This window comes from Xenopus tropicalis, chromosome 6 (assembly GCF_000004195.4).
Source record: "Xenopus tropicalis strain Nigerian chromosome 6, UCB_Xtro_10.0, whole genome shotgun sequence".
Classification (NCBI taxonomy): domain Eukaryota; kingdom Metazoa; phylum Chordata; class Amphibia; order Anura; family Pipidae; genus Xenopus; species Xenopus tropicalis.
In genome coordinates this window covers 147,558,439-147,571,547 of record NC_030682.2, presented here as the reverse complement: position 1 = coordinate 147,571,547, position 13,109 = coordinate 147,558,439, and the positions used below count along the sequence as shown (strand labels likewise).

The 13,109-nt window shown below is 45.4% G+C and overlaps 1 protein-coding gene across 1 annotated transcript in view; it reads left to right on the top strand.

Annotated features, from left to right (window-relative positions):
- Positions 1 to 12,860, top strand: part of tsnare1 (t-SNARE domain containing 1) — a gene marked incomplete at its 5' end in the record, with an annotated part of 149,016 nt that extends 136,156 nt beyond the window's left edge. The window contains 1 exon segment of the mRNA NM_001112923.1: positions 12,517 to 12,860. Within this exon segment, the coding sequence (NP_001106394.1) occupies positions 12,517 to 12,612 (96 nt within the window). The 3' untranslated portion in view covers positions 12,613 to 12,860.
- Positions 12,861 to 13,109: the final 249 nt, after the last annotated feature.

Genomic DNA, 13,109 nt, shown 5'->3' with positions numbered 1-13,109 from the left:
AGGCAGCACTGTATCGTTAATTTAGAACAATATTTAAAATATCAAGGTAGGAAGTACAGTGTCAACCAGTAACATGGACTTTACCCTACAGGAACTTATTCCGGAGCAGGGTGGGGGTGATTGTGTGTGAGTGACGGGAATACAACTGGGATTCCTGTAAACTCCGCTTCCCTCTACAGGTTCCCATTCCTTATGCCCCCCCAGTAGATTTAAAGCTGTTATTGGTGCACAAGGGACTGTAACGAATAGCTCAAGTGTGGGGGTTAAATCCTTATTTCATCTTACATTTTTAAGACATTTTAAAGCATAAATGTCAACTAACAAAAAATAGCCTTGCAGCGTACCTCTTATATTTTATATTAAACCCTTTTCCCTCACTATAGGTAAAAACATTGGATACGGTTGCGTTGCGTTATGTACTGAGACCTAAATATGTGCAATATGTGTAAAATACAGCATGCACTTGCCTGGGGGTGAGCAACACTCACGGACGCACTCTGTCACCCATTTTCTAAAGCGTCAGATAAGATTTCAATTAATTGAATTATTTCTATTTTAGTGCCTTACATTATTCCAGGTTCATAAATTGTAACTGTGTAGAATTAGCCGCCATTATTGCTGCCGCTAGCGGCGATTTATGGCTACGGAAAGGACTGTACGAGGCACAAAGGGGGGGCACAAGGTAATCAGAATCCTCCCTTTTCGTTCAATAAATGTCATTGGTTGTTAGCAGATACTTTTGTCCTATTACCTTTCATTTTCTTGAAACAAAAGCTTATATTTATAGTGTTTTCCCTTTATAACGGTGAAACAGAGAACTCCGTGCCGCCACTTGCCCTTTAATCCGTGGGGGCAGCTTCCCTGGAAGGAACCGTTTCTGTATTACGTCAATTATTAATTCCCAATTTAAGAATGTAATTATTGCATTTATTAAATGTTACACTAATGTGGGAAGGGTAGAACGAAAATATCACATTTATTGTCCAAAAATCACATTTTATCGAGCCAAATATTTTTAGACACTTGTGAAATTTAATTGTCTATTCATTTCCATGAATCCTATTTATTTTTTTCAAAACAGGAAGTGCTCCGGCGGACATTTTAGGAGCATTGGCGCTCCTTTTTGGAACAATAATGTATTAAAGTTTCACTTGAAACTGGTTGAAATAGAAAGCAATGATGGGATTAACTTCCCCTTGAAACTGTGTGAAACAGAAAACAATGATGGGATTAACTTCCCCTTGAAAGTGTGTGAAATAGAAAACAATGATGAGATTAACTTCCCCTTGAAAGTGTGTGAAATAGAAAACAATGATGAGATTAACTTCCCCTTGAGATTGTATGAAATAGAAAACAATGATGGGATTAACTTCCCCTTGAAACTGAGTGAAACAGGAAACAATGATGGGATTATCTTCCCCTTGAAATTGTATGAAATAGAAAACAATGATGGGATTAACTTCCCCTTGAAACTGAGTGAAACAGGAAACAATGATGGGATTATCTTCCCCTTGAAATTGTATGAAATAGAAAACAATGATGGGATTAACTTCCCCTTGAAACTGTGTGAAACAGGAAACAATGATGGGATTAACTTCCCCTTGAAATTGTATGAAATAGATAACAATGATGGGATTAACTTCCCCTTGAAACTGTGTGAAACAGAAAACAATGATGGGATTAACTTCCCCTTGAAAGTGTGTGAAACAGAAAACAATGATGGGATTAACTTCCCCTTGAAAGTGTGTGAAATAGAAAACAATGATGAGATTAACTTCCCCTTGAAAGTGTGTGAAATAGAAAACAATGATGGGATTAACTTCCCCTTGAAAGTGTGTGAAACAGAAAACAATGATGGGATTAACTTCCCCTTGAAATTGTATGAAATAGAAACAATGATGGGATTAACTTCCCCTTGAAACTGTGTGAAACAGGAAACAATGATGGGATTAACTTCCCCTTGAAATTGTATGAAACAGAAAACAATGATGGGATTAACTTCCCCTTGAAAGTGTGTGAAATAGAAAACAATGATGAGATTAACTTCCCCTTGAAAGTGTGTGAAATAGAAAACAATGATGAGATTAACTTCCCCTTGAGATTGTATGAAATAGAAAACAATGATGGGATTAACTTCCCCTTGAAACTGAGTGAAACAGGAAACAATGATGGGATTATCTTCCCCTTGAAATTGTATGAAATAGAAAACAATGATGGGATTAACTTCCCCTTGAAACTGAGTGAAACAGGAAACAATGATGGGATTATCTTCCCCTTGAAATTGTATGAAATAGAAAACAATGATGGGATTAACTTCCCCTTGAAACTGTGTGAAACAGGAAACAATGATGGGATTAACTTCCCCTTGAAATTGTATGAAATAGATAACAATGATGGGATTAACTTCCCCTTGAAACTGTGTGAAACAGAAAACAATGATGGGATTAACTTCCCCTTGAAAGTGTGTGAAACAGAAAACAATGATGGGATTAACTTCCCCTTGAAAGTGTGTGAAATAGAAAACAATGATGAGATTAACTTCCCCTTGAAAGTGTGTGAAATAGAAAACAATGATGGGATTAACTTCCCCTTGAAAGTGTGTGAAACAGAAAACAATGATGGGATTAACTTCCCCTTGAAATTGTATGAAATAGAAACAATGATGGGATTAACTTCCCCTTGAAACTGTGTGAAACAGGAAACAATGATGGGATTAACTTCCCCTTGAAATTGTATGAAATAGATAACAATGATGGGATTATCTTCCCCTTGAAATTGTATGAAATAGAAAACAATGATGGGATTAACTTCCCCTTGAAACTGTGTGAAACAGGAAACAATGATGGGATTAACTTCCCCTTGAAATTGTATGAAATAGATAACAATGATGGGATTATCTTCCCCTTGAAATTGTATGAAATAGATAACAATGATGGGATTAACTTCCCCTTGAAAGTGTGTTAAACAGAAAACAATGATGGGATTGACTTCCCCTTGAAAGTGTGTTAAACAGAAAACAATGATGGGATTAACTTCCCCTTGAAAGTGTGTGAAATAGAAAACAATGATGGGATTAACTTCCCCTTGAAGGTGTATGAAACAGAAAACAATGAGGGGATTAACTTCCCCTTGAAAGTGTGTGAAATAGAAAACAATGATGGGATTAACTTCCCCTTGAAAGTGTGTGAAATAGAAAACAATGATGGGATTAACTTCCCCTTGAAGGTGTATGAAACAGAAAACAATGAGGGGATTAACTTCCCCTTGAAACTGAGTGAAACAGAAAACAATGATGGGATTAACTTCCCCTTGAAGGTGTATGAAACAGAAAACAATGAGGGGATTAACTTCCCCTTGAAACTGAGTGAAACAGAAAACAATGATGGGATTAACTTCCCCTTGAAAGTGTGTGAAATAGAAAACAATGATGGGATTAACTTCCCCTTGAAAGTGTGTGAAATAGAAAACAATGATGGGATTAACTTCCCCTTGAAAGTGTGTGAAACAGAAAACAATGATGGGATTAACTTCCCCTTGAAACTGAGTGAAACAGGAAACAATGATTGGATTAACTTCCCCTTGAAACTGGGTGAAACAGAAAACAATGATGTGATTAACTTCCCCTTGAAACTGGGTGAAACAGGAAACAATGATGGGATTAACTTCCCCTTGAAACTGAGTGAAACAGGAAACAATGATGGGATTAACTTCCCCTTGAAACTGGATGAAACAGGAAACAATGATGGGATTAACTTCCCCTTGAAACTGGGTGAAAAAGAAAACAATGATGGGATTAATTTCCCCTTGAAAATGTATCAAGGACAGTCTGTCACTGACTATTCTACTCCTCTATAATTCTCTATGGGTCTCAGCAGCTTAAACCTGGCGCGTATTTGTTAGTCTAAAAAAGTCACATAAAGTTTTATAAATCTTATTTTTTCAAGAAAAGGTTTTTTTTTCGAATTTATCGAGAAAAAAAAAAACAAAACTGCCAAAAACCACAAACCATAAAAAAAAAATAGAACTTTTCTCAGAAAACCTTATTGGCTGACATTTGCACCATATACCCAACACGGCGTTATTAGTAGGCACAAAGATAATTGGCCGCTCATTTACCCCCCCCCCCCTTCACTTCACAACAGCTGAAAACCTTGATTATTTCCTCCATTTAAAGAAACAGGTTGGATTATGGGGCACTTTGCCTCCTGTGGGGGTCAGTATTAGGGCAGGAGTGAGGGTTGGAGGCCAGAGCAGACTGGAAGCCAGTAGCCAATTGGCACGGTCCCTGCCGCTGTATCCTATAAATTACCAACCCCGCCCCCAAACTCCAGTTTCCCTTCATGCTAAAAGCAACACACTGATTGGTTTCAGTTAATGCAGCGCTTATTAGCGAATCGTTGTGCTAAAGTAAAGGCTCATTTACATATCAATTACTTAAATGTGTTGTTTTTTTTTTAAACCCATCAGAATAATCCCGTGCATGTCCAGCTTGGCTCCCCGCCCTCGTAGGTCTCCCACTGATAACTGCAGCGACGGCAAAATATTTCCAATACCCAGCAGGTTCCATTATGCACATTAATCAGAGTGGAGTAATGGAGCCTCCGCACGTTGCTGTTAGTACCCATCGTTGTGCTCATGTCCTCCTTGCTTTCTCCATGTTTAGCACCTGAGCAAGGGGTTCAACTCAATGGCCACCTCCCCAGCAGGTTCCTTGGTTCCTTGATCGAAAGATCATGATCTCTCAGGCCAAGGAACCTGCTGGGGAGGTGGCCATTGGGATGAACCCCTTGCTCAGGCGCTAAACATGGACAAAGCAATATTACTCCACTCCGGTCCAAGTAGACAACTCTCCAACATTCTGTTTGTGTTGGTTCTCAGGAGTCGAGGTGCACCTTAAACCCTGCCTGAAATTCTGTAAATATTGAACTCCAGAGACTGAAGAAGCTGTTCGGATGAGTAGTGGTTACTCAACCACTCAACAAGTCCAGTTGCTATAGATATACTTCTACTATCTCTGCTAGATATACCATGACCTGGATGAATGAGAACCTTCATAGACAACTCAAAAGACATTTCTTTGTTTCAACTTAACCCATAGCGACCAGTCCATCGCTTTACTAGACCAGTAAAAACCATACTCTGGTCAAACCGTTATTTGTTTAATCTGTGTTCCTTGGGTTTATCCTGGAACCTATGTTTTTGTGACCCTGCTACTAATAAAGTCTCTGCCTATGTTGGAGTGTCGTAGGCAGACCCCTTGGGTGCAGGGCATGGAGGCCACCTACAGCAGACTGCCATGTTCATAACTATTGTGTTACTATTGTGTTACTTGTGTTACTAGGAAAAACATCTCTGCACATTCTGATCCCGACCCAAGGAAATAGAATGTAGTTGTCGAGTCCTGGGGCCTCATTTGGGCTCCTGTTTTCTTTACTGGGCTTCAGGCACCGATATCAACATTCACAGAGACCGAGGACTTTCTATTGTTGAAGGTTTTCAGCCCAAATTATTATGGGTTTGTTATTTGACATTTTTATTTTCAGGGATTATTTGGTCTTTCTTTGCTGAAAGCTTAGGGTGGAGGTTCTGCTGTAGGTACAGTGACCCTACCCCAAGGCCAGTGTTCCTCTCGCTTTGGGAATGTTTATATGGATTCGTTGCGCTCCATACTCCATCAGCAGGAAGCCTGGGGCAACGGATATGGGGTGTTTGGTTTGCAGTTACACATTGCTGATACATTGGGCCTCCCTGGGCTATAATTCGTGCACCACCCGCATTTTGATGCTCCTCTCAAGTCAAACCAGAAGACCCTTGGAACGTTTCCAATTGTGAGCTGTAAAAAGACTTTTGGCTTATGGGGTAAATTGGTCTGGGTGTACCCCAATGTGTGACCCGGGGAGCCTGAGAGTTGAGCTAAAAGCCATGATCCAGTTGGGTTTCCTTCTACAATCCTGGCCTTGGCATATACCATCCCTACAGGGTATCTGGGGGGGGGTGGGTTCTTGTGTTTCCATGTAAGCAGCCGCTATCAAGCCGAGCACATGTATTGGTGTAATGAGAGGAGCTGATTGGCCGTGCCCTGTACAAAAGCGTGGGAATTGCTTCTCTCTAGCCGAGCCCACAGCATTCCCCCTTATCATCTCCCACACACGCCGGCCTCGGCTCATGTCGAATAACTTTTCTTGGTTTTAAAACAGCTGCAGGGAAAATCCACGATAAAGCCTAACGCGGCGTGACTTGCCATTCGCTACGGAGGCAGAATTCTGACTTTAAAGGAACACTAAACCTCGAATAGAAATCTCTTAAGGTGAAAAGTCAGACTCGTTATCATTCATTGTTAATAATGCAAAGGATTTAGGGAATTAGGAAGGTTTGTGTCTCCTCAATAAGCTCGTGTCACGGGGGAGGCCATCTTGGCCATTAACACCCACTTCCTGCTTCTACCAAAATACACTATGGCCGCCTCTCTTGCCATGATAAGGACATTAGATTGCAAGCTCCACAGGGGCAGGGACTGAGCTGTGATCTCTGAAAAAGAGGGTTGTAATACCCTATAAACCCCTCCCTTTTCTCACCTTTTCCACTACTGGTCAGCCTTTATAATCACAGGCCCACCTCTGCCCGCCCATTTACCAGCCCAGCCCACCCATTTGCCCACCCATTTACCAGCCCCATTCTCATTTTCCCTGCCCAGCCAGCCCATTTTCCCCACCCCTTACATCATATCCCCGCCCCCAAATGGTGCCACACCCCACCCAGGCCAGAAGACCAGTATTAGGATTAGAAAAAGGGGACAACCCTACTGAATGATGGGATAGGGGGCGCCTACAGTGCGACTCCCTGTGCTTAAAGGTGCTGAGAGCAGGACTGGGTGTTAAATGGGCAAAAACATGGCAGCTTGCATCAGTTTTTTTTACCTTTGCACCCTGCTTCACTGTAAGTAACTGAGCTCTCATTGACTGGAATGATTGGGTTCGGCCTTACAATGTGATGGGAGATTAGATCTGTGTATAGGGGACTGGTTATGACTATCCCTTTTCTCAGACAGCCCCCTAGTGATTTAGACAGCTAAGGGGGGTCCCTAATTTAAGAAGGTAAATGAGCTCCCTTTCCTGGGTAAAAGTATGACCTCTTGCAGTTCTCTAGTTTGGCCACTAGAGGAGGCAGGTTGAAATGCTCTCTCATAGGTCACACTCGGTGTGATAGATAGTTTAGGACTGGCTGGTGAGCAGCCTGAGCTCCAACAAGGAGATTTAGTAAGATTAGTATCCCGGTTGCACTACTGCCCAGAGTAGGGACCAAGTGTACAGACCTTGGGACAAAGAGGGTTCCCCTGGGTTCCACTTGAAGGTGTGATAGATAGTTTAGGGCTGTATAGTGAGCAGTCTGAGCTCCAACAAGGAGATTTAGTGGGATTAGTATCCCGGTTGCATTGCTGCCCAGAGTAGGGACCAAGTGTACATTCCTTGGGACAAAGAGAGTACCCCTGGGTTCCACTTGGAAGGAAGATACTGAAAGCTGGGGGGGGATCCATTGTTCTTGTGCTAAACCATTGTGTGATGATTGGCCCTGAGGGACAGAGTATTGTGTGGGGATCCCCTGTGAGTATATACCTGCGCCACCAGTGCTATGTACATGTCCTGCCGCTCTGCCGATGAAGTGCTCCTGTGTGGGTTAAGCTGAATAAAGCCGTTCCTGTTCAAGTTCAATAACCACTGGCGCCCAAATCATACTGTCTCAACCCGAAACATATAGTTGCACTACACTCTGCCTCCAATATATGCCTAAACTCACACCTCCTGAGCTTCATCCGGGACAAGTTTGGTAAAGTGGTTTTGGGAGCCCCAGGTAGCCCCAATTCTTCATAACCTTACTAGAATGATACAGTAGGTTTGCTTTGATTTTGGCTTTCTGAAAGGGTAGGCTTGTGTCTGGGCTGGAATGGCAACCTATGCTGGAGGCATCTGCTGAGGATCAGGCGTAGCTGTAGTTACCCCATAGTAATATCTCAGGCTATGGCAGATGCTTAACTCTAAAGGTGGCCATACACGGGCCAATTTCAGCTGCCCATATCGGCCCTTTAGACCAATTCAGCGGCTTATCTGTATGGGCACCCCCAGCGGGTCTCCCTGACCGACATCTGACCTGAAATTGGGCGGATCTCATAGACATAGGCAGGTTCGGTTTTCCCATTGGACTTGGGACTTCATTGGCTCGTTGATGTCGCCCCCGATCTGATGGCGCCTATACCTGCCATTTTAATTCAATCATTTGTCCCTAGGGCCAAACAATTGTATTAGTCCATAGGGGGGCAAACCAGAAGAAGATCCGCTGTTTTGGTGGCCTTGCCAAACAAGTGCATCTTACAGTGTTCTGTTCTGCCCCAATAAGGGGTAATTATATCTTAGTTGGGATCAAGTACAGGTACTGTTTTATTATTACAGAGAAAAGGGAATCATTTAACCATTAAATAAACCCAATAGGGCTGTTCTGCCCCAATAAGGGGTAATTATATCTTAGTTGGGATCAAGTACAGGTACTGTTTTATTATTACAGAGAAAAGGGAATCATTTAACCATTAAATAAACCCAATAGGGCTGTTCTGCCCCCAATAAGGGGTAATTATATCTTAGTTGGGATCAAGTACAGGTACTGTTTTATTATTACAGAGAAAAGGGAATCATTTAACCATGAAATAAACCCAATAGGGCTGTTCTGCCCCCAATAAGGGGTAATTATATCTTAGTTGGGATCAAGTACAGGTACTGTTTTATTATTACAGAGAAAAGGGAATCATTTAACCATGAAATAAACCCAATAGGGCTGTTCTGCCCCCAATAAGGGGTAATTATATCTTAGTTGGGATCAAGTACAGGTACTGTTTTATTATTACAGAGAAAAGGGAATCATTTAACCATGAAATAAACCCAATAGGGCTGTTCTGCCCCCAATAAGGGGTAATTATATCTTAGTTGGGATCAAGTACAGGTACTGTTTTATTATTACAGAGAAAAAGGAAATCAGTTTTAAAATTCTGAATTATTTGATTAAAATGGAGTCTATGGGAGACAGGCTTTCTGTAATTCAGAGCTTTCTGGATAATGGGTTTCCGGATAAGGGATCCCATACCTGTACAACAAGGGGTTTATGCCCTTAGCCCCCTGCATCCAAACCAGCCATACAACTGGGTACATCGGGGCAAAGTTGAACATTTCCCAGCGGCCGGCCGAGCTGCTCCAATCCAATTATTGCCCAATGAGCCCAGCCCTACAAGCGCTGACCCCAAGTACTGAGTCTCCGGCGCAATAAAAAGGAATTACGGGATAATAACCAGCCTTTATTTCTCCCGTTACAGGGACAGCAGCGTAAATGCTAATAAATATCTCGTAGATTGTTTGGCAATTCTGCCCCCGGCCATGTAACCTGCACTCTTATTGGTCCTTTCTGCTCTCTGCTGGGAATGGTTCAACGTATTGGGTCTTATTTATTAAGTGCAAAAAACAGGGGCCAATTAGGGCCACAATAATACCCTGCCTGTAGTTTCCAACCTCAGTGAACGCTGCCCCCATGTTCTAGTCCCAACTGTAGGTTTATATGTGCCTCTCTATCAATTAACCCTGTGCAGCTGGAATACCCAGCATTCCCTGTGTGCCCTGTGCAGCTGGAATACCCAGCATTCCCTGTGTGCCCTGTGCAGCTGGAATACCCAGCATTCCCTGTGTGCCCTGTGCAGCTGGAATACCCAGCATTCCCTGTGTGCCCTGTGCAGCTGGAATATCCAGCATTCCCTGTGTGCCCTGTGCAGCTGGAATACCCAGCATTCCCTGTGTGCCCTGTGCAGCTGGAATACCCAGCATTCCCTGTGTGCCCTGTGCAGCTGGAATACCCAGCATTCCCTGTGTGCCCTGTGCAGCTGGAATACCCAGCATTCCCTGTGTGCCCTGTGCAGCTGGAATACCCAGCATTCCCTGTGTGCCCTGTGCAGCTGGAATACCCAGCATTCCCTGTGTGCCCTGTGCAGCTGGAATACCCAGCATTCCCTGTGTGCCCTGTGCAGCTGGAATACCCAGCATTCCCTGTGTGCCCTGTGCCAACTGGTAATATTTTATCTAGTTTTGGTCTATCACTGTGCCTGTATATGAGGGATTATTATTAGTGGCTAAATCTTTATATGGGCCACACCCAGACCTCGTCTGTCTTTCCTGATTGGCACACTGGCGCCAGGGAGGAACAGGTTGGCCTATCAGGTTGTATCGTTACATGTAGGGAGCCTCGGGCTGGATTTTAGCTGCGCTGCCAGGCTAAGGTTGGGGTAAGTTACTCGTGGGCAGTTTGGGGGTACAGGCTGACTGTACTTGGGGCAGTTTGGGGGACAACGGCTGCCTATATTTGGGGCGGTCTGGGGGTACAGGCTGACTGTGCTTGGGGCAGTTTGGGGGTACAGGCTGCCTATATTTGGGGCGGTTTAGGGGTACAGGCTGACTGTACTTGAGGCAGTTTGGGAGTACAAGCTGCCTATATTTGGGGGAGCGGTTTAGGGGTACAGGCTGCCTATATTTGGGGCGGTTTGGGGGTACAGGCTGACTGTACTTGGGGCAGTTTGGGGGACACAGGCTGCCTATATTTGGGCGGTTTAGGGGTACAGGCTGCCTGTATTTGGGGCAGTTTGGGGGTACAGGCTGCCTATATTTGGGGCGGTTTGGGGACACAGGCTGCCTATATTTGGGCGGTTTAGGGGTACAGGCTGCCTGTATTTGGGGCGGTTTGGGGGTACAGGCTGCCTATATTTGGGGCGGTTTGGGGACACAGGCTGCCTATATTTGGGACAGTTTGGGGGTACAGGCTTCCTATATTTTGGCGGTTTAGGGGTACAGGCTGCCTATATTTGGGGCGGTTTGGGGGACACAGGCTGCCTATATTTGGGGCGGTTTGGGGACACAGGCTGCCTATATTTGGGGCGGTTTGGGGACACAGGCTGCCTATATTTGGGGCGGTTTGGGGACACAGGCTGCCTATATTTGGGGCGGTTTAGGGGTACAGGTTGCCTATATTTGGGGCGGTTTGGGGGTACAGGCTGACTGTACTTGGGGCAGTTTGGGGGACACAGGCTGCCTATATTTGGGGCAGTTTGGGGGACACAGGCTGCCTATATTTGGGGTGGTTTGGGAGTACAGGCTGACTGTACTTGGGGCAGTTTGGGGGACACAGGCTGCCTATATTTGGGGCAGTTTGGGGGACACAGGCTGCCTATATTTGGGGCGGTTTAGGGGTACAGGCTGACTGTACTTGGGGCAGTTTGGGGGACACAGGCTGCCTATATTTGGGGCAGTTTGGGGGACACAGGCTGCCTATATTTGGGGCGGTTTGGGGACACAGGCTGCCTATATTTGGGGCGGTTTAGGGGTACAGGCTGACTGTACTTGGGGCAGTTTGGGGGACACAGGCTGCCTATATTTGGGCGGTTTGGGGACACAGGCTGCCTATATTTGGGCGGTTTGGGGACACAGGCTGCCTATATTTGGGCGGTTTGGGGACACAGGCTGCCTATATTTGGGCGGTTTGGGGACACAGGCTGCCTATATTTGGGGCAGTTTGGGGGACACAGGCTGCCTATATTTGGGGCGGTTTGGGGACACAGGCTGCCTATATTTGGGGCGGTTTGGGGACACAGGCTGCCTATATTTGGGGCGGTTTGGGGGACACAGGCTGCCTATATTTGGGGCGGTTTGGGGACACAGGCTGCCTATATTTGGGGCGGTTTGGGGGACACAGGCTGCCTATATTTGGGGCGGTTTGGGGACACAGGCTGCCTATATTTGGGGCGGTTTGGGGACACAGGCTGCCTATATTTGGGGCGGTTTAGGGGTACAGGCTGCCTATATTTGGGGCAGTTTGGGGGACACAGGCTGCCTATATTTGGGGCGGTTTGGGGACACAGGCTGCCTATATTTGGGGCGGTTTAGGGGTACAGGCTGCCTATATTTGGGGCAGTTTGGGGGACACAGGCTGCCTATATTTGGGGCGGTTTGGGGACACAGGCTGCCTATATTTGGGGCGGTTTGGGGACACAGGCTGCCTATATTTGGGGCGGTTTGGGGACACAGGCTGCCTATATTTGGGGCGGTTTGGGGACACAGGCTGCCTATATTTGGGGCGGTTTGGGGACACAGGCTGACTGTACTTGGGGCGGTTTGGGGACACAGGCTGCCTATATTTGGGGCGGTTTGGGGACACAGGCTGCCTATATTTGGGGCGGTTTGGGGACACAGGCTGCCTATATTTGTGGACAGTTTGGGGGTACAGGTTGGCAGGCAGATGATTGTGCAGTAGAAGCCGGTGGGCTGAGAGCATCCCCTGGGGGCAGAAGTGGCAGTTTATTGCCCCACTCATGGGAACAGTTGGCTCAGTAGGCCGAGCGCCACTTGATTAATCTTCGCCGTATGTGGAATTTCATTTGTATTCTCGCCGCCTTTCTCTCCGCTAACTGTGTTTGTCCTTTTCCGCTGTGTGTTTCAGAGACGTGCCAGGAAGCTCAAGTGCTGCCTTATCTCCGCCGGACTCCTCGTCCTCCTGGTGATCGTAGTTATCATTGTCGTGTCGGTGAGGAATTAGCCGGGAGCAGCCGCAGGGGCCAATCTCTCCGTCCCTCTCCCCAAACTACTGAGCTTTGCTTTCTCCTGCACGCTGATGGCCGGGGGTGCCGCCCAAGGATTCCTGTAATGGCAGTTATTCATCTCTTCCATCCACTTATTCACTATGTTGTCGCGTTGGTTAATTATGTTCTGGTTATGGATAATAAGGCCCATTGTTCTCCTATTTTGCACTCTTATTACTCAATAAATACTGTGTAATCCTGAAAACCCTGCACGTTGTAGTTAAAGGCCAACTAAACCTTAATGCAGTGGTTCTCAACCTTCCTAATGCCGCGACCCTTTGATACAGTCCCCCATGTTGTGGTGACCCCCAACCATAAAATTATTCCTAAGACCATAGGAAATATGTGTTTTCCGTTGGTTTAGGCGACCCCTGCGAAAGGGTTGTTCAACCCCCAAAGGGGCCCCGACCCACAGGTTGAGAACCGCCGCCCTAATGTCTTTATATTCCCTTTG